This window comes from Cryptotermes secundus, unplaced genomic scaffold (genome assembly GCF_002891405.2).
Source record: "Cryptotermes secundus unplaced genomic scaffold, Csec_1.0 scaffold1044, whole genome shotgun sequence".
In the NCBI taxonomy this organism is placed as follows: Eukaryota; Metazoa; Arthropoda; class Insecta; order Blattodea; family Kalotermitidae; genus Cryptotermes; species Cryptotermes secundus.
The window spans coordinates 367,808-390,879 of record NW_019738363.1 but is presented as its reverse complement, the minus strand read 5'-3'; the positions used below and the strand labels follow the sequence as shown (position 1 = coordinate 390,879).

The 23,072-nt window shown below is 39.9% G+C and overlaps 1 protein-coding gene across 1 annotated transcript in view; it reads right to left on the bottom strand.

The window, feature by feature from the left end:
• The window catches only part of LOC111870962 (octopamine receptor beta-1R), a 134,669-nt gene extending 112,608 nt beyond the window's left edge, over positions 1 to 22,061 (bottom strand). The window contains exon 1 of the mRNA XM_033754056.1: positions 20,484 to 22,061. Within this exon, the coding sequence (XP_033609947.1) occupies positions 20,484 to 21,352 (869 nt within the window). The 5' untranslated portion in view covers positions 21,353 to 22,061. The remainder of the gene's footprint in view (positions 1 to 20,483) is intronic.
• Between the last annotated feature and the right edge of the window lie 1,011 nt (positions 22,062 to 23,072).

Genomic DNA, 23,072 nt, shown 5'->3' with positions numbered 1-23,072 from the left:
CTCGTAATAGTCCGCTATTAGTCTCTATCCTCAACCATATGAATACAGTTCATAACCTCATATCCTATTTTTCACTTTTTTCACTGGCCCTAGAGCCCCTTGGGCCCTGGTCTATGATTTTTTAGTTTCATGTTTATTTTACAGACGGTAGGACTCCTTCAAAGAATGATCAGCTCGTCGCAAGGCCTCTACCTCAGCACAGGACAACACAAACACGGAAGAAACACATACCAAACATCCATGCCTTGTGAGAGATTTGAACCCACGATCCCGGCTTCCAAGCGAACGAAAACATTACATGGTTTAGACGCTCGCCTACCGTGACAGGCATTTTTTTTATTATATTTTGTGATATTAATCTCATTTATGCCTAGGTTGTGTCTTCCAATTGGACTTTTATTTTAACTTTAAGGACTCAGATTTAGTATAAATTTTTCTTCTCAGTCTAACTGAATTCCCCGAACATGTTATCAACTTTGATATTATTAGCATAATCATATTTTATGGGTGGATACAAATTATGGAGCTCCTTATCGTGCAGTTTTGTCCAGTCTCCTCGCCTTCCTCTATATTTCTATACAGCGTCATGTGACATAGATCGCTCTTACTCTGGCACATTTCGCCTTCCTAATTCATTTGCACTTTGACTTTTAGTACGCAGTCACTTCTCTTAAGCGCAACGCATAATCCACGTGATTTTCTTGTGTTCGGACATGCGCACTGCTCCTTGGCTGGCATATAAATTCTCCAAGTCAGTATTGATTTCCACTATATATGAACCTAGATTTAATATACGTGGTATAATTTTAAGTGACAAAGTTTATACTCATCGTAAAACATCTCTCGAGTCGTAAATCTATTTATTGATTCTTAACGATGCTTATTCATCTGCAAAAGGAAACCATTCTCGCGGTCGAAATTAAGATCTCAGCCACGAGACCAATGTTCTTGACAGATGATTATCGTGGATTCCACCAGTCCCTCGAGACAGTACTTTAAATAGGTCACGGCCGTTTCCTTCCACATGCTTTCCGATTTATTATTCATAAACCAGTTTCTCGTTCGAAGCTGTGTAGGCCTGGCGTGGAGTACCGGCAGCGTCGGTAAGTAAACCACGAATCCTTACACGAGGAAAGTAATGTAACAATGAGATGAAAGCTCTGAAATACTGAACTTCGTTTTACCGGAGCCACAAATTGCAGAACGATACCACGTTCCGTGAGCGCAAGCTCTTTAATAGATCACGTTTTAGTGTGTCGTGTTTATTTTATGTCTATTGATATTATTTTGATGTCGAAGTGTGGGCAGGAAATGTAGCACGAATGGGGAGACAAGGAATGGATATAGAATATTGGTGGGAAAGCTAGAATGAAAGAGACCACTGGGAAGAGCAAGGCGTAGATGGGTGGACGATATAAAAATGTATCTTAGAGAGATAATATGGGATGGTATGGATTGAATTGATCTGACTCATGATAGGGACCAATGGAGGGCTCTTATGAACACGGTAATGAACCTTCAGGTTCCATAAAATGCTGGGAAATTCTTGAGTAGCTGCAGAATTGGCGGCTCCTCAAGAAAAGCTCATATCATTAGTAAGCAAGTAAGGAAGTAAGTGTGAATTGTTGTATACTGTAGAAAGGACTCCTTTTATGTTTGACTATTTGTGCGTGTTATTAGTTGGAGATGGTGTTAAACGTCGGCATCTACGTATCATTCAATAATTATTGAATAGCATATTATAATATGCTAGACTGGAAACGAGAAAACTGGGGAAATTAATAGTACTGTGACGTATATTAGTGACTAGGGACAGAAAAGTGGATTGAAGAATTGGAATTTGGAGTTTAGAAGTGGCAAGAGAATTGAACTACAACGGCTTACAACGGAGTACAAGAGAGACTAACAGAATGATGGTTGAGTAAGTTGTCAGCAGGAGAGAACCACGGGAAGTTAGTAGCTGAAGAAGTATCAGAAGTCAGCATGTGAAGACTTTCTATATGATTAGAAAATGTAGTCACAGACTGTTTAATTCCGTTACCAGGATACGACTAGTGAACACTTAGAATCCTAATGTAACGGTGAAGTGTAAATTATATAAAGCAACGATAGCGCTGTATTGCTTATAAGTGCGAGTTGATTGTGTAAGGTGTTAAATAAATCTAATTCAAAACCCGTTCTTATTTGTCATGGAACCCCGGACACGTGACAGCACGAAAGTTTATATAAGAGAAATTGTAAGAATTAGCACTGAATTTTCAACGGATGTTATATTGCTACAGACATTCATAACTACTAGAAGATACTTAGACTAGATAAACTAGATGAACTTCACTGCAGCCTGTGGTAGAGGAACAGGAGTTCATTTCTCAACACCAGCAGAAATTTTCCTTATTCCACCGCATATAAACCGGCTCTTAGAACTACACAGTCTTCTCTGTATAATGGACGAGAATCGGGAGTTATTTCTCTGGGATAAGGGGGCTTGAGCTTGAAAGTCGCTACTCGCTTTCATCGTAGACTTTAAGAATAACTGTAACCATACCTCCACTCTACCATACACATTCATCTCACAGTATTTAAATATCTTATTCGAACTCTGAATTCAATTTGTGTGTCACTTTTATAGCGATTAGTTTGGCAACGGAAGTTTGTATTTGAAACAAATTGACATCACTGTCAAGGGGATGTATACAATAAAAAAGTACACAAGGAATATGTATTCCATTTGTGTGTCACATGTTACAGCAGCCTTAGACTTGTTACTGTATAGTCATCTGTTCTGAAATAATCTGCTTCAAGTTCAGTTCAGTGAAGTTGCATCAAAAGGAAATATCAGTGAACACATTCAGCCGGTGCGGACTTCCTTGAAGCTGTTTATTGCTCTGAATTGGCTTTAACTGGTAGGCCTCAACTCAAACGGGATGGACATGGGCCTTTGTGCTATTCTGGTGCATTCACTTCCTGTCCGTCTATTGAAGTAATTAAATATGCAAATGCTGCCAAGCCATGTGAAAATTGAAGGATTATTTACTATGTATGTTAGCGCAATAGCCAATCACAGTGGCCAAACGGTCTAAGGTATGAACTGTCTTCGACCGCTCAAACAGCGGGGTTGTGGGTTCGAATCCCACTCGAAGAATTAATGTCTGTGTCTAGGTAGAGGCCTTGCGACGGGCTGTTCCCCCGTCCAAGTAGTCCCGCCGATTGTGTATAAGGTAAAATTTAAGGTAAAGTTGTTCCTGTGCTTAATTAAGCACTACTCCATGAAGGCGTATGGAGGAGTGGATGTATAGATCCACATTTTATTGGACTCGGGATTAGCTGGAGGTGAGTGTTCAGCTTCACAATCTTGTCGCTTTACCCCTGGGGAAAGAGCCCCAGGTACACATTAAACAGCAGGCAGGGTGGGCACTATAGTCGGTCTGGACAATATGGAGAAGAGAAAATTCTGACCCTACTGGGACTCGAACTCCTACCCCTCGGTCGTCCATCCCGTAGGCAGTCGCTATACAGACTGCACTTCCCCGGCTCATGAGCCGACTTTGTATACATTAAGAAAGTGAAGAAGCCGCCACGACCCAACAAAGGATCGTAGAGCCATTTCGCTTAGTGGGGGTGGAGTCAAACTGGGTCCACTCGGCACGGCGGCTACTGATTTGCCTATTGTAGCCTGCCCGGGTGATTATGATGATGGAGAAATTGGTGGAATGAAGATTGGCAGGGGAAACCGAAGTGCTCGGAGAAATCCCGCGCCAGAGCCACTTTGTCTCCCACAAATCCCACTTAACCAGGCCCGGGATCGAACCCGGGCAGACGCGGTGCGAAGCCAGCGACTAACCGCTTGAGCTCTGGCGCGGCCTCATCGTATATTCATAAAAATGATAGAGTGTGAGAGCAATTGTCGTGCAAATGAGGTTACTGATTTACGTCTCGAGTGTAACTATTGTGACTACATTTGACATAACATGTAATTTTAGATTGTTATGCTGTAAGGAAAAACGTTAATATGGGAAGTATATTACGTCCGTATGCTTATGTGTGTATAGGCGTGTTTCTCACGTAATTTTCAAAGGATTAACGAGTGATTGTTCGTGGTGAACGGGAAAGAATACAGAGGTTAGCGCGACTTGTTTTCAGTCGATGAAAACATTCTGAGCATGTAGCACGCAATAGGAAAATCAGCAATTCGCGGAAGTAGAAAATTTGGGTCAGAAAGCGTAAAGGTGAAGTGGGTGTATGGAAGCATGTTTGAATATGTAGAATAGATTAACCTGGTTTTTAATGAGTCCAATAGCGGGATCTTGTGAATACGGTAAGGAACCTTAGGGTTTCTTCGAAGACTGTGAATTTGTGACGTTGAGCGATTATTCCCGAAGTTAATTGGTTAGTTGTCGGAGTGACACCGAGAAAGTGCACAGAATCTCCAATTAGGTCTGCAGTTCGAACTAGGAGACTTCAAAATNAGGTGAGACGATAATATTAAAAAGTTTTCAAGCAATTATAGTGTAGCAATGCTGACTGGGTTTGTCGACCTGAGCATACCGTTCAGCGGGAGACTGTTACGAACGTAATTATGAACCTTAAGGTTCCGTGAAGGGCTGCAAATATCTTATCGAAGCGACCATTAGCTTCGGAAGCAGCAAGGTAATTAATAAGTTTCAGTAATTTCGAGTCAGGAGTCGCATATCTCACGAGTGTTCACGTGGAGCGAAAGATTTTCCTTCTGAGTGGTTATAGGCCAAAGGGACGCTGTTGAATGAAAGCAAAGAAGAGAGAAATGATTTCGAGGTACAAGCCACAACGCGAGTCACACCCTCTAGGCATGCCAGTCCTCACACAAACTGTATTGATGTCCTTACGCATGATTAGTCACGGCTGGTGATATCAGCATCCCTTGTCTGGCCCCATATGCGTCTCGCTACGTCATGTAGCTAATGTCTGCGAGATTGTGACCGCTTCGACCTAACTACAAAGTGTGCACCTGTTAAGTTATTTGCAATTCTCCACAGAGATACAATTTAAAATTTAATTCCAGTAAAGATTTATTAATATTATTATTAACTTTTACTGAGCAAAATCTTTCTTCAGAAATTTAGTCACCTGTTGAACAAGACGTTTCAGGCATTTCATGGAATCGGAAAGTTCGTTGCCGTATTCAAGGGAAGACGAGACTTGCACCACCTCTTCAGCCCAAGTTCCCAAGCCATATGTGTTTAAGATACATTTTAATATTATCATCTTGTCTAAGTCTAGGCCTTCAAAGTGGATTTCTAACCTTTCACATACGTTCCAGGTCCTATATTATCCGCTTATATCCTCCTTGATTTGATGATCATAATAATATTCCGCGAAGAGCACAAATTGTGAAGTTCTAAATTACTCAGCGTTCTGTTAGCTCTCCCTTCTAAACACTCTCCTTCTTCTCAATCGTCCCCAGTCCGTTGTTATTATTATTATCATTATTATTATTATTCGCGATCATGTTTTGAGGCACGTGGTAGCGTAGTTGTTTGAGGCACTATGCTGCAATCCGGAAGGTCGCGGGTTCAAATTCCGATGAGGTCATTGAATTTTTCAATGTGTGACAGCCCTGAGCAGGCATCACGTTATCACATCCTCGTCTGAGGGCTTCACTTTTGTTCCGGTATGTGGATGGTTATCAGGTAGTCACGTGTGTTCATACAGAATTACATTTCTACATCATTTATAGGCCTATTAGTCACGGAAAAGAGAAATATACATTTAAGGAAACGGTGGGAAAACCTCATGAATAGAAGCTACCTTGAAGGCATAAGCGTAGATAAATTGCTCGAATCTATACCTAAATTCCCCTTAGACCATAAGGATGCGTGGCTTTCCCCTAAAATCCCAGTCTCTCTTCCGTACGCTCACTTCCGCTCAATCCGAAGCCCTCATAACGAACTGCCGTGCCGTGCCGTGCCGTGCCATTTCTTTGAATCTCCCTCCGACTCGACAGTTTCTTCGTTCATTACGCGCCGAGTAATCAAATTCTCGGCAATTTCCAGATATTTAATGACTTCCTAAATAACGTAATAGTACTTCGCGCCCCGGGCACTCGGCTCCTCCCAGTTTTGCTAGTCTTCATGACAAGATGACGACCTCGTAGAGATCAGGAGAAGTTGTATCGCGGACTTCCGAATTAAGCAACTGGCCTGCAGAACTGTGCTACCTTCTTCCTGCTAGATCTTTAACTCTGAAGATGGAGGAAACATATTCCTTCGAAAATCGGTTGACTTTCAATAGACTACATGGCGTTTGCCACAAAACAGAACTCATAACCACCTCTGTGAAAACCCCAGGCCCTACAAACTGCAGTAATTCTCCGATAATAATACCTACGTCATTATGTGATGGTGTTGATGATGATGATGATGATGATGTGTCCTCGATAAACTTTTTGGGTGCTGTGTTAAGGCAATACGACCTCCTCTGTGGTCTAGTGGTCAGAGTTTCTAGCTACAGATCCAGATTTCCCGGGTTCGATTCCCAGCGTCACCATATTTACTGAGAAGTAGTGGGTCAGGAACGGGATCCACTCAGCCTCTTGAGGATAATTGAGGAGCTATTTTACAAAAATACCGGCTCCGGTCTAGAAAACGGAGATTAACGGCCGTGGAGATCCGTTGCGCTAACCAGGCGACACGCTCTATCCTCTAAATTCTGCACTAATTTCGCCGAGAAGCGGCGGTCACTAGGTCGGTATAGCTCGCTTGCGGACTAAAACACGGAGTTCTTTGTTTTTGTTTTTGATAGGGCAATACAGCCAAGGAGGACGACAAGAACAACGTGTATATCGAGCATGGGAAGGACGACAAACTCGTCCAAAATTTTAGTAGAATCTGGAAAGACAGTTTGGGAGATATAGGAGTAGATGGGACTATAATATAGAAATTGGTCTTGAGGTAATATATGGATTAAAAAGGCTCAGGATAAGGATTAGCAGACAGGAGTTACGAACACGGTTCCGTAAGAGGCGGATTATGACCAGTGAGGGAGTTTGGTTTTCAAGAAAATTGTTTATGCATTTATTTAGTTGTTTATTATTCCTAGAACTGCACATATTAATCGAATTATTTGTACAAATCGTGTTGCACATTGCAGCTATTTATGCTCTATATGGACACACAAACGTTCACATAAGCTAATGACCGTGGAAACAGGTTTCTATACCATTAAACCTGCTGATGATATTACAATAACTGCAGGTTATAATTACTAGAATTATCTCACCAACATTTGACAAAACCACAATATACGTTAAAGGTCACTGAATTTTATTGACGCATTTAAATCGCAGGCCAAAAATGTACGTTTGATAATTTCGGCCAAATAGACGTTTTGATCACCATAAAATATCGGATCAGTACCTTATGGTGCCTTAGGCCGCGTCATAGCTCAAGCGGTTAGTCGCTAACTTCCCACCGCGGCGGCGTGGGTTCGATCCCGGGTTTGGTCAAGTGGGATTTGTGGTGGACAATGTGACGCTGGGGCGAGCTTTCTCCGAGTACTTCTGTTTCCCCTACCAATATTTATTCCACCAAATTCTCCATCATCATAATCACCCGGGGCAGGCTACAATAGGCCAAGCAGTGGCCGCCGTGCCGAGTGGACCCAGTTGGACTTCATCCCCCACTAAGCGAATTAAAGAAAAGTAAAATAAATTAAAGTAATCTAACATCCGATCCGCGCAAGTTGCAACTAGTCCGCTTAAATNCCCGACCACACTGCGGCAACGAATCCCTTTGTGTTCGTCAGAAAAACCGACAGAAACCGGATCGCTGCGCGGCATTTGAGGCGTGCGCTGCGCCNTTCCGATAGAGTCGCCACTTGACGGCTTGCATGTAAGCTAAATAAGACTCTGATAACAGACGACACCTCAGCACAATAAATAAAGGTAGTTGCGTTTATGTTTTCAAATGTCAGTACTGTAGTCACATGCAAAGGGATAAAAAATAAAGGCATTGAGCAAATGATGAATTTTAGACACTTGAGAACTTACCAGTGCACTCTTAAGGTGGGAATACACGAGCGCGTCGCGGCTGTAGCGCGGCATTACAAGTGATGCGCGGAGTGATTTGGTGCACCTCGAACAAGCGACGCGCACGCAACGAACCATCTGAATTGGGCGCGCAAGCCGCGAGCACCTCAGTTCCATTCTGTCTTCGCCGTCCACGCGACCATGGAAGACGAGGAAGCGTCACTTTTTTTTGTTCTTTTTATAATAATCATATTCTCCGGGATTCCACAGTACAGGGAATGATTTGAATGATTTGTATGCCTCTATGAGCCCCAAAATATCTTCTTCTGACCACTCCATGTTTGAGGCGTGCGCGCTTCACGAGACAAATGGCAACCGAACCCGACCACACTGCGGCAACGAATCCTTTGTGTTCGTCAGAAAAACCGACAGAAACCGGATCGCTGCGCGGCATTTGAGGCGTGCGCTGCGCCTGTTCAAAGTCACGTACACACGAGCGAATAAGTCGCGAATCCCGTTCGATCTATGTTGCATTACAGCAGCGGCGCGCTCGTGTATTCCCACCTATACAGGCAGAATTCAGTGATCAAATCACGAAGCATTAGTGATACTTGCACATTCAAAGAACAGTCCACGGAAATACTAATATTTACGAAGAGAACCAGAAGAAACGATGTATATAAATGTCTTTCGGTCAATATTGACGCATGCGACAGAAGTAAAGAAGAGATATTTTAAGAACAAGCCACAGTTAGAAATAAATGAAAGGAAGACGCTTGAGAACATGACATCGATAGTATGAGAAGCCAGTGTTGTATCTGACACAAAAAGCGAATGGATGAGTGAGGGGGGAAACATGTAGAAAGATGATATATGTACTATGACACGCAAGAGGATCATTACTGGCTTGTATGTCAGGAATAAAAGGAGAACCATGGCAGACGGCATTAGAAAGCGGAGTGCTACACACACACACACACACACACAAACACACACACACATTGCCGAAATAACGGGATGTTAGTCTGCCTAAAGAGAAGGGGCAGGAATGGACGAATAAGAGAAAGAAAATTTCTGAGATGATAATGGAGAAGGAGACAGAAATATCTGAAATAATGTCAGAATTGTGATATAGCTTTTTATTCCTATTTTAATTACATTTTCTTGAAAAAAATACTGTTTTGATTTTAACTTTTTTTTTTTTTGCATTTCAGATATACCGTATTTACGCGTGTATAGGCCGCAGCACAATTTTCAGACAGAAATTATAGAAAAAATAATTTTCTTGGAATATTATTTCAGGAGTAGAAATTATTCCGAAATTTGGCAACGTTTAACATTCCTAAGTTCGCAACTAGCGAAAATAACGGTACCGCTCGGAACAAAGGCATTGCGGGGGAGAGTTATAACCTTTTCGCCTTTACTTGACTTGCCTGGTTAGTTCTGAGTGAAACATGGGTCGAGTAAGAGCAGGTTATACGTCTAAATTTAAACTTCAAGTGGTGCGTTACGCACAAGAACACGGAAATCGAGCAGCAGGGAGAAAATTCGACGTTGACGGAAAAAATGTGTGTGATTTCGAATATTTCGAATATAAGCCGCACCCCAGTTTTCATCTTGAATTTTTGGCAAAAAATGTGCGGCCTATACATGCGTGAATACGGTAGTTTATGGCCGTTGTATTACTAATTGAGGAAATATTAGAGAAAAGTACAACTATAATTTGTTGTGTGTGTTCCATTAATAAAGTAATTTTATGATCAGGGAATAAAGATATCGACCTTATCAGTGAAGAAATTCTTAACAGTCTTGGGAGACAAATTGAAAGAAGTGTAGACCCCTTCTGTATAGGCCTTCTGCTAAGACAGTTTTCCTTGTGAAGTTTCAAATCACATTTAATATTTCGTGTTTATTTCCTAGCGGGGTCTATAATCGAGGCGACTAATGGCATCAGGTATATACAAGTATATATCCCACAAAGGATCGTGTTACAATGCTGAGTTATGTTATAGATTGTAACAGGAGACATACATGAGTATAGTACAAATATTATGTTTTGGGACATTATCCATGGTCCTCTCTTTATCTAAAAACACAAAACACAACGTTTTGGAGGATGGAGTCTGTCTTCATGTTCAGAAAAAAAAACCTACTCAGTTGAGCCCAATCGATAGAGCATGTCCCTATCTCAGGACACCTGTGCCAGCACCAAGATGGGGTATACAAGCCAAACATAGCACTAACCATCTGCGAGAGCTAAGAAAACTTTAAATTATTATAAAGTCTACACGTATGAGGCCTCGCACCAGAGGACATAATGTTTGTACTAATGTCTCATTGTACTTATTGTACTAATTTCAGGTCTTATATTTTATTGAGTACGGCAAAGTAATGGAAAATATTAATACAGAAATTTTGTCATAGTCTCTCTGATTGAAGAGAAAGCCATTGCTTATTAGAAACAAAAGACAGCTTGCTTATTCGTGATCTACGTATTTTACGTTCATGCAGCCTGTTAACTATGGGCAGTTAGTTGCTATGGTAACCACAAATTGCGTAATTCCACAGTTCTCACTTACCGTTGCAGAAAGGTTTTAAATATAAGAAGATTATTGAAGGAAAGGAACATAATAAATGGCAAAATGAGAATATTTAAAGCATCAGATAATTAAGTCACAATTAATACATTCAGAAAATAGTGAAAACAGATGCAAAAAGAAGTAAGGTTTATAGAAAATATCTGAAAATTATTATTGCTCTTGATTATAGGGCACGCGGTAACGTAGTTGGTTGAGGCACTATGCTATAAGCCGGAAAGTCGCGGTTTCGAATTCAAGTGAGGTCATTGGATTCTTCAATTGATCAAATCCTTCCAGTCGCATTATGGTCCTGAGGTCGACTCAGTCTCTAACAGAAATAAGTAACAGGAATCTTCCTGGGGGGGGGGTGAAGGGTGGCCGGCGCGTAAGACTGACAACATTACTGCCATCTGTGAGGTGATTGTCTAGAAAATGTCGGAGCCTCAACGTCTCAAAAGCTATGGGCCTTCACGGCCTGTTACAAGGATAGTTTTAATTATCTTTTTGGTATAAGCCTGCGAGCTAAGGGACAGCGAAGTGATGTGTTATGAATATTATTTTAATGGAACATGGGTTAGTACTATCGCAACTACTGTGTTGTTATGTAGTTCGATGCGGTAGTAGTTACGAATTGGACTAGAAGCGTGAAGAAATAAAATGCAATGGAAGCTACGTTTAAGTGAGTACCTCAGTGTACACCTTTGCCGAAAAAGTAATCGTAGCGCACCACCAGAGAACAGCATCGCCTAGTGCGTATTCTTTACCCATCAAATGTATGTAGCTTAGTGTAAATAGCAGTTTTTACAGAATCCGTGTAGTTACAGAAATTAGGTTTCTTTTATGGTCAGAAATACTATACATGCACAAAATAATTCTCAATATAACTTATGCTCCATATTCAATCGTTGTGGTGACAGAAGCAACAAATTGACTGTTAAAATATGAACACTTCTTACTACGGCAATGTATAATATAGAGTCCATCTACCTTCTCTCTTCCCCTCTCTCTAGTTGTTGCTAGGAAACCATATGATTTATATAAAGCATAAAGTGATATATATCTAAATTTGTCATTGCTAGTCAACGGCATGCGTTTTAATGCACGAAACGATTTTTATAATATTTTATTTTCTTGAAGGTCACCAAGCTTATGTATCAAATAAGCGACTAGCGCTTTCTGTGGACCTTACGATTCTCTGTAAATATGATTAGCGTTGCATGTAGAAGAAAACGTAATATATATATAACTACTATTAATTTATTATATGAGGTGGTATAGAAGGTTCCTGCAAGAACCAGAGCCTAAGTAATTTTATCACAACTTAGGAGCAGGAAATCTTATTTGTATATGAATTCCAGGATCAGTATAATATTTGTATGGTCTTATAGTTCATTAAATTGTTGCTCAAAAGAACATAAAATTTAGAGAGGGGATAAATAAATACACTCCTGACCTAGCCACTCGGCACGTTCCCCCTTGTGCCCCTCCTCGCCAATTACGTATACCACGGCTCTGTGTGCAGAGATGACGCTGAGGACGCCGGGCGCCGAATGTGCTCTTGGCACGCTTCCCAAACTATAAGGATAGTTCCCACTCTCTTCAATGTCAGAGACTCTCTTGTGTTCTGACGTGCAGGAGACCACGTAAAGCTGATGCTCTGTATAGAATGAAGTGACTTAATGCCACATCCATCATTAGGGACGCCCGTCGTCTTCTTTCTTGACCGAGATAATGACGTCCACATTTTATTTAATCATGCTGTACCAAATGCAGGAGATAAATAGGTTTTCTTGCCGTTATTCGATAGTAAGAGAATGAATTTTAATTGTAACTTAGGAACTCCGCGATCTCCTGGATTTGGCCACAGATTTTGAGCCTTGTTTACGTACTGCTGGTAGGCTGATGAGATATGAACCACTGTCCTTATGCCACAATTTGTAAGTCGGTCGGTTTCCTGGTTTTTCAGAGACATATTATATACAGAATATTTTGAATAAAGTGTTTCTTTCCTGGATTTATTTATTTATTTATTTGCTTCCACTGTCTGTTTGAAAAGAATGAGTTTTGGATAACATGGATAAATACTCTCATGAAACAGAGTCCTATTTCAGAAGCTGATGGTTGTTTAGCCTGGCAAGACATTTCCTGTCTTGTACACTAAGCTTCATTTTCGTGTTCACACAGCCCATTAATGACCACATTATAACCAGTTAAATCCAATCAATTTTTTGAAATTTTATAGCATGTTTGGTTTTTAAGGTTACCGTGTTCTTGGATCCGACGTCATATAGTCTTCGATATCATCATCAGCAGTTGATACACCATCGTTGAGATGTTAGAAACAGACTTTTTTTCAAACCACATGTAGTTCTTAGCACTCCCATAGATCAGTTACACTGACTTCTGTAACCATCCACCAAACTATGTTACGTCGCACCCCAAAAAACAATTTTATAGTCACAGTCGTCAGAAGCTCAGATCTCGCCAAGTTACGGCTCAGTCCCAAGCTCAGTCCGGATTATCACTCCTTATTAACTGCCCACAACTGTTTCTGCAGCATATTCATAACTGCCACCCTAATTTAGGGAATTTCTGAACTTCAGAGTTGACACGTGACCCACTATCAATCCTGGAAACACAGCTGAGACCAGACAGTGGTTGCAGATACGCCTCAATTGAGTACAATCCAGCCCACAAAGCTCTTCTCTACAACCGTCATTTGCAGGAGGCTGCTTCATGTGATGCGCATTTGTGCCTTCGCTTGTTTAATGATGCTCTCTGATCTGTTTGTCTATTGGCAAAGAAGGGTCATCATTATCTTGGGCATTGTGGAAGTGTCTGGCTGTGTCCGTCACTGACTTTGCTGGGTAGCTGCTTGTCGGCAGAGGACTCTGTCCCTGTTCTGCTGTCTTCCTTCTTTTCCAGTCACCAATACCTCCCGCAAATTCGATCAGCCGCGAAAACAAGATAAAACGAATGAAAGAGGAGATTGAATGAGCGAGATAGAATATCATCCGCCTAAATCGATTCCTCGAGAACGATCATACGGACAGAAAACGGAAGTACTCCCCAACAGATATCGTGAGAGAAGTTAACCCTTTCTGATCCATTTGTCCTATTCTCTGCTTCTGCTTTATCATCTCCTTTTCCTTTCTAGTGCTACAAAATGTAGTTCTCATTTACTTCTTCCACTTTATTCTTTTCTTGATTACTGCTACTGTTACTGCTACTATTACTTGTACTACTGTTGTTACTGCTACTACTACTGTTACTGTTACTACTACTACTACTGCTGCTACTACTACTACTACTACTACTACTACTACTGTTACTGCTAGTACTATTGTTACTACTACTACTACTACTACTACCGTTACTGTTACTACTACTACTGCTGCTACTATTACTACTACTACTGTTACTGCTAGTACTACTGGTATTGCTACTGCTATTACTTCTACTACTATTGTTACTGCTACTACTACTGTTACTGTTACTACTGCTACTACTACTGTTACTGCTATTACTTCTTCTACTACTATTGTTACTGCTACTACTACTACTACTGCTGTTACTGTTACTGTTACTACTACTGCTGCTACTATTACTACTACTACTAAAATCCCCGTCTGTACACCTCCTGAACCCGAAGGTTCATTAATTTGCTAATTACCACTGGAACTTATCCTGAGCCGCTTTAATAGACTCAAATCACCCCATAATATTTCTCTTAAGTTCCGTTTCACTGTTATCATCCCACCTAAATCTAGATCTTCCTGCTGGCCTCTTTCCTTCTAGCTCATCCACCAGTAACCTATGCATTCCTCTTCCCCCCATTCATGTTACATGCCCTGCCATTCTCATCCTCCTTGACTTGATAATTATAATTTTAAATGGCGAAGAGTACACGTTATAAAGTTCTTCATTCTGTAATTTTCTCCAACCTCCTATCTCTTCATTTATATTCGGTCCAAATATTGAAGCAAGAATGTTCAAATTCACCGGAGGCAGACCTACGGTGGCTTCCCACCGCGGCGGCCCGAGTTGGATCCCGGGTCTGGTCACGTGGGATTTGTGGTGGACAAAGTGGCATTTGGGCAGGTTTTCTCCGATTACTTCGGTTTCCCCTGCCAATTTCCATTCAACAAATTGCTCCACAATCACTCTCACCTAACATCTGGGGCTGGTACAGTAGGCCAGAAGTGGCCGCAGTACAAGGGACTTAGTCCCGCCCCACTAGCAATAAAAAATCATCCGTTTAATGGTTCATAAGCTTGTGAGAACACACGCACAACATACAGACTTGGAGAGACAGAGAGACGAGATTCCAAGAAACCCTCTTTCGTGGGAAGGGCTGCTGAAGACATGTAAATCCGCCGAAATCACGAGGTCGATTTTTCACGGTCACAGCACCTTCTTATGCTACATATACGAGGAAGCGAGTATAAGATTGACTTATAAAACGTCCCTATTTGTAACACTAAAACGAAAAATATTTCTCTGCTTAACGAACTATCAGAACTGAATCTCTCTCTGTGTACACATACTCAGATATATTGTACTATAGCGAGTTAGGGGTGTGACTGTACATGGGGTTTATTGACTGCTTATACACACGACTCTGAATTACAAGCACTTACAACACAATCGTTTCTCTGCATACTTTACAAATGTACTATATTACTCGCTAAGCCTTTTCCAGCTTGCTGTGTCTTCAGTAGCCGTTTCCTAGCAACGGATTTAAAATTGGAGATTCTTCATCTTCTCGCTCTCAGGTCCTATCTTCACAGCCTCCCGTGCAGAATCGAGCAGAACTCATTGCTCCAACTGTCCAACTGTTGTCCAACGGACAACATAGAAAAACAAATTCTTCTATTGTTCTCGTGTACTTTGCAGCGGGAACGCGTTTACCGAGCTGATGCCCAGAAACTGGTGACGTAACCCCGTTTATTGAGATTCTGCTTCCCTAGCAACGGGTCTCCACGCTACAATACATAGACTTATATGAGTGTATTCAAATCCGCGAAACTGATTATTTTAAGAAAAGAAACAAACAAAGATAAAACGGAAAAAGGAAAAAAGGATCAAATTCATATAAAAAAGAGAGATGTGTTCCAGGAAAGGGAATAAAATTATAGATAGACGTTAAGAAAGAAAATATAATTTAAAGAAAAATGAAGGAAAGTATGATTTAAAATATAATCTTATTTATCAACAAAAGAATTTTAAAGTAGGCATATTTGTCGAGAAAGAGAAATGCCAAGGGTCAAGAATACAAGATACATAAATGGGCCTACACTCCGAGCACACACTCTAAAGAAGATGCATTAAAATATTTGCAAATTGCTGTGGCCATACTTACAGCTGGAGTCTTCACTGTTCTGTACTGATAAGATACTTTATGCATTTTGTGTACCAAGATTTTACAGTAAGTAATTCTGCTGACTTGGCACTGTGTAGTTTCGCATTCTCCTATCAAATGTTGCTATGGGGTGCACACAGTGGCTCTTATACCTATTAACTTCTTTAACAATGTCAGATTCTGAGAAATAAACAGGAATTGTGAGATTTGAGATTCCTGTGGCGATGATTAGGGGCATTGCTGTCTTCTAACGTGACGCTCTATAGTCCAATATGTAGGTTCCAACATGTCGAAGGATCATCGTACATCTGAAAACGGAGTCAGCAGATCCTTATGGAACATTTGTACCTAACTACGAAACTAAATAGTATCATACCCCAGAAGAGAGCAGTCTTTTATAATACTATTATTTTCATAAACATAACCAGTTGGCTTTTTTAATCGATACGGAGTGCTTTCTGCAAGGTAGGAAAAGATTTTTAGCTTACTTTTCCTGTTTTGGAAAAGAACATAAAAGTCTTAATGAAAAACCTCGCTGTTTGCATGTCTGTTTCTGTGTGTATCCTCCTGAACAACTTTTGAATGCTTGAACTGATCTTTATGAAATTTGGTACATACAACATGGCACCTAAGCCCATATCATCGGTATAAACCATAAATCACTTCCATCACTAATACCAACACTGCGACCTGTCATATGATACTGTTTTATTGAATTCATCACGGATATATACTAATGTTCTCTATTTACCCGTCGTGTCAAGAAATGAAATTGCAGTGAAAGTAGAGAGGCCTTTAGTTCTTCCCAGAAATCTGTAGTTTGATTCTCTGGGACCTCGTCGTAACAATTCATGATTCTGTGCGGTTTCGGTTTACATGAAAGTAGGAACTACAAAATCCCAAATTTTTTTTATGATTTTCTTTCTTTCGAAAACATTCTGTCGTTAGATAACTTCTTTTGACAGATGTATTAGTTCAGTAAACCCGCTGAGGAGAGATTAACTTCTTCTGTACCAATGCTTCAGATACTGGTTAGTTTGTGAAACTTTCTAACTGGAATTCGTATTTTTTCCCGCCACCTTTTCTCGTTTCTCTCAGTTCCAATAACGGGAAATACGAGGGGAAAGTCCGCGTGACCTTTGGCAGAATTCGAGACACGAAAGTGGGGGAAGTGTTTTATTGGAGGGAGAAGTTGACAGGAAAGGAGAGACTAGTGTGAACTTGGCTATCATACTGACATTCGATTGCTTTTAGATGGTAGGGGAGAACGGGGCATCCTCGGCAGATTAAGGGAAACACACCTCTTATAGCGAAAGAATATAGCTCAGGTTAATTTTATATTTATATTAATTACAACCTGTGATCGGAAATTTAGTAGAGGTGTGTTTATTGCATATGTAAATAGTGTGTGTTCTATAAAACGCATTTTTATTTCTGAAGAAGATTACACTGCCGAAGTTGGTTAGAACAGAGGGGAAATTCAGAGGAGAAATTACTCTCTACATGACTGTTGTATACAATATAAGCAGAAAGATGAAACGCGTAGGAAATCAGTAATTAGCCCCGAACACAATAAATGTCTTAACAACAATGTGTACCCGCCCTTAACTCTTTGCAGACATGTTCTATCGTCTGCCCCGCTTCCGTGCAGGCCAGACTTCGCAATAATCGAGAGAACTTTTCAGGGTACTTACTCCTTATGTCAGAGTTGACGGAACAGATTGATGCAGCAGTATCGCACTAGACTTCTATTCGAGACATGCTCGTTTCGAATCTCGATCGGAACATCGACTATCCTAACATACTTCATTGTCGTTCCTCAGTCCCTACATGTGGAGTCAGGCTATTACTTCGAATAGGCCACAAATTTCTTCCTACCAAATAATTTCCAATTCATTTTTCATCAATCCTATCATTCGGCGCTGTATAGCCTAGACACTGACAGCATCGTATAGTGAACAAGAGGAGAAGCCGCAGTTGCCCCATCTTCCCCTATATACTCGTACCTTCCTAACTTGGAAGAAAGGCCGTGCCATAGCTCAAGCGTTTAGTCGCTGGCTTCTTACCGCGGCGGCCCGTGTTCGATCCCTTGTCTGGTCAAGTGGGATTTGTGTGGAAAAAGTAGCGCTGGGGCGGGTTTTCTCCCAGTACTTCGGTTTCCCCTGCTAATCTTCATTCCACCAAATTCTCCATAATCATAATCACCCGGGGCAGGTACAATAGGCCAATCAGTGGCCGCTGTGCCGAATGGAACCAATTGGACTCCACCCCCCACTAAACGAATAAAAAACTTGGAGGAACTGTGAATGAAACACAAATTCTTCAGTAAAGGAAATTAAAATTCACAACCCTAACGTTGCTTTCAACCTTTCCCATATGAAACTATTCTTTCTATCGTATTCGTTATTTATCAAGTACAGGTTTTCTTCTTGCTCCTCTGCTAGTGAGGTTGAGGTAGGCATGTGGGAGGCACAAATTTCTTGCTCCTCTGCTAGTGAGGCGGAGGTAGGCGTGTGGAGAGGCACAAATTAATGAGCTGTGGGCTTACGGACGTTAAAGTGCTTCAGATAATTTCCGTAGTGGGCATAGTCGTTACGTGATGGCAATAGGAGTTGGGTAATGGCGCGTAGCGTGGTTTCGGGCGTACATCGTAACGTAACTTACAGGGTAAAGCATTGCGTTTTATACCTGTCCAGTTACAGTCATCCACTAAAGTGAACCTTAACAGAATCTGGTAAAACAATTCCTAGTACAATTACTGTGTTAGTGAAACTGTTTGTCTGTGTAGCAACTTAGCTGATTGATCGTTTAAGGCGCAGAAGCAGTTGTATGAACTACTTGCTTTATGAAGAATTCTGTCTTCTGGGATAACATGTTACATAGTTTGCTGAAAATCAACTGATGTTTCGGAATAACATATCGCCTTCATCTTCAGTGTTTAAACAAGGAATCAGCATGAAGTAAGCTGCAAGCAGAACATGTTTCATGCTACTTTCTTGTTTTGCTCTTAAACCCTGAAAATGGGGTCGATATATTCCTCCGAAATGTCTGTTGACTCTCAACTGATTATATAGCGCTGTATCCCAGAATACATAAATGTTCACAACCACTGACGTGAGAACGCCAAATCCTGCATAAACTTTTCCCTTTATTCTGACTAGAGGGTGCATCTGTGTGTTCAGTATTTTTCTTGTAGCGAAGTGGGAAAATTTCCCTAAACTTCTTTAGCCGGTTGTTATTTACAATGGAGTCACATAGTGTTTTCTGAGAGGTACGGGCTGAATTTTAAGTATCATTTAAATGAACTACATTCTTCAAGAAATTTATCGCTTATCTAATGTATTTCATGAATAAGAAAGCAATGTACCAGCTGTTTGCATGTCCTGAGGCTGGAGGTTGCAGACGCAAGCGAAATATTGGGAACACTCTACAAGACGACACAATGTCATAACCTACAAGGCTACCATCTTGATGAATGCTGTGAGGTCAACAATGACAAAATATTGAAAAAATTCAAATAAAATTACAGAACCTTAAAGAAATTAACCATTAAATATAGCAAACCTTACTAAACCTTGATTCAATGAAATCAGCTTATATATTTTGCTCCTGTATGACAACCTTCAGAGGTTCGTACAATATAGGCCCGAAATATATAAAGCGATTTTATTAACTCACTATTTTAGTAAAGTTTATTACACTTGATGGTTTACTTGTTGTTTAATAATTAACATAATGGTCATTTGTGACCTATTTGTTGACTCCCTCGTATCATTATTATCATCGTCAGGTTTTTATCTGAGTGTTGTGTTTGTCCATAATATAATTAACAGTATCTGTACTGTGATGTGTCTGTAATTGAGCTTGTAGCTGTTCACTCGGCACATAAATAATAAAGAATTTATTTTATATATCATATGTACAGCTGAACTCGGGATATAAACCGCATCTGTTAGCTGCACCATAGCGGAACACAACGGTCTCTTCGAGGCTGATATTATCATTGAAATAAGATAACTTGCCTTAAATTCTGTTAACATAGTTCAATAAATTTGACATTTATTGCGTGTTACTTCAACGCGATCAGAGGTTTGTAAACGAATCAGTTCAAATTACCTCAGACGCGTTTATCAGTGATTAAACAGATTTCTCTTTCCGTTACTGCCTCTAAGCTATAAATCCTAAAGAAGCAATTATCTCTTCCCATTACGTTATTTCGGTTCAAAATTTCGTTAAAGCACTTGCAATTAGCGATCATATATAGCCACAAAATAATAAAGGTATGACACTGCTTTAATGAATTGCAAACTTCGTTAATGCATTCATCAGTGCTTGAACAGAATTTTTCATTCACTCCCGCTAACAGAGTTATAAATCCTTAACATGCAATTATTGCTCACCTTTCCGTTATTTCGGTCCGAATTTCGTTACAACATATGCAATTAGTGATCCTATATAGCCACNAAGACTGCTTTCTTCATAGTGACCGCCGTGAAAGCCTCAAATCTTACAAGTTACGTTAGTTTCTCCGCTCTCCTACCTGTACAACATTCTCTCCTGCCGATCTGCCTCCATGTAGATGCGGTAGTACATGAATAACATGATGACTCCAGGCACCCAGAAGGACACACTCGAGGAGATTACAGCGTACGGCTTGTTGACGGTGAATCCACAGATATCCTGATGCTTCCTGCGGAATTCCAGATGTTCTTCTGTCGTATACCAACCCATGAATATCGGAACGAAGGATACAAGAGCAGGCGAACACCACACAACAGCTAACATGATTGCCAACTTCGCATGTGTCATAATCAGAGGATAATCCAATGGCTGGACTATGGCATAATACCGATCTACACTTATACAACAAAGATGGAGGATAGAAGCGGTGGAGAAGTACACATCCAAGGAGTTCCACACGTCACACATAAAGTAACCAAACAGCCAGGTTCCTCCCGTTAGCTCAACGCTCGCGTTGAAACACATGGCGCACAAAGCCACCAACATGTCTGCTAGAGCTAACGACACAACGAAATAGTTCGTTATAACTCTGAGTTTACGATGCCTCATCACACTGACGATGACCAGGAGGTTGCCAAATAAGGCAGCCATTATTATGAAGCCCATGATGGATGATTTCAAAGCTATTATCAAGGACTCTTCCCAAGTATCATCAGTTTCCTCGCTGCCAGACGTCAGAATTTGGTCTATCCAACTTTGGTTTGTGCTGTTGATGAGCAGTAACGTGGCTGTTGCAGTTGTTGTGTTGTATCCAGCAACGTTTCTTGTTGTTGAACCTGTGTTTCTCACATCGTTGCCCGAACTGCTGTAGGATTTCTCGTTTGGTTGAATAACGTTCAGGTTTCTTGTCATAAGCGTATGTTTGTCAATCAAGTTACTGATTTCCATTGTTGTTTGGCTAAAGGGTCTTGTGTTATCTCTTTTCAAGAATCAACGTTCGTTTCTTATTGTTATTTTGTTAAACTTTAAATTATTTACAATAAAATGAAATAAGATCATATAATTTGTATAAGTATCTAACACTGATAGAAAATTGAAACCACTTCAAGCAGAGTATGAAAATCGGTTTCTTCGTTTTCCGTACATAGCACCCAGAAGAACCAAAGTAACTAAATGAAGTTAAAGTGCTTGCATAATGTCAGAATTATAATCGTTTTCATTTCCAGATATACATCCTGTTCCAGAATACAGAAGTAGAACATTTCTTCTAGGCATCCCTTCGCATTGCCATCTTTGTAAGCTTCTCTTTTAGTGTTTTGACAGGTTTTTAATATTAAGTTTTCTACACTCAAGTATTTAAATGCTCCTAACTTTAACAAATGCTAGTCTGTTGAGTTTGTACACTACAAATTCATTAATTTCCACGTTTTACTTCATACGTTGAAAGTTACGGAGAATTTCCGGTTCTCTACTGTTGCCCTGTCATTATACATTTTCTACAGAAAAGAACAATTCGTAAATGCTTAGATTGAAAGTTGCACAAAAGTGGTAGCTGTAGGTTTCTCATAGACATAATACTCAGGAAGACAATATATTTACTTGTTGTAATTTTGCACTGAAAGTGGAAGAGCAAAGTATGAACGGTTTTCAAAGTAAGATAAATGTAATATTTTCAAAAAACAAATAAATCAAATTTTAATTTGAAAAGACTATTTTGCTATATATTTAATGTATTTCAAGAGCAGTAATTAATACGAGAACTTATTTTAAGTGTTCGTGGTTTTATCTTCCATATTGCAAATTTGAGAGTATTTATTTCTTAACAGTTTTGTTTCATCGATATGAAAGACTGATATATAAAAATGTTTATATAAAACCGCATTCAAATTGTTCTCGTAAATTTCGAAGAAGGTGTAAGCCTAGACTTGTATTCGAGTATGTCTAATAAATCCGAAATGTATATGTTTGTGCATAAATATATTTTTCATTTGTGGATATGTTAAATATAACCTAGATTTTGCTTAATAGTCTCTTTAACATTTTGAGAGAATTGTAACAATTGTGCCTATTATTTTTATTATTTTAGTATTTTTGAAAAAAGTTTCATTTTCACCTAAACTTGGCACACTTTTGTCAATGTGAATGCATATGACCTCACTCATATATGCATTATAATTGTATGTTAGCTTTTTTTTCAGTAACGTCAAGCAGGATGTAACTTCTTTGATAACATAAGGAACGAACGTGTTTAATAGGATTAAATTGCCATATAATGACTTTATATTTGAAAGTTCGTCAAAGGAGGAAAGTAAAGAAAGAATGTTCTATTGCAGGAACGAAAATTTGTCATTATTCACACACGATATCCTGACGTAGGAGAGTCTGTTTACATTGTTCATTGCTTTGAAGTTTTGAGTTGGCAACTAAGTAAGGGTCACTGTTGGTTTTTCTCATTCGACGTAATTACACTTATTAAATATTTATCATTTTTAAAAAAAACAGTATAAAAATTATTTTTCTTTATCCACTCTTAACACTGCTCATCAAGTTTAGGTATGAAACATGGTACACTTTTCCACAAACACAGTAGCACTTAAACATTTATGAAGTTTAAAGAGATTCGATGACTGGAATAAGTTTATTGAATTGCCTGCTAATTTACATTCAC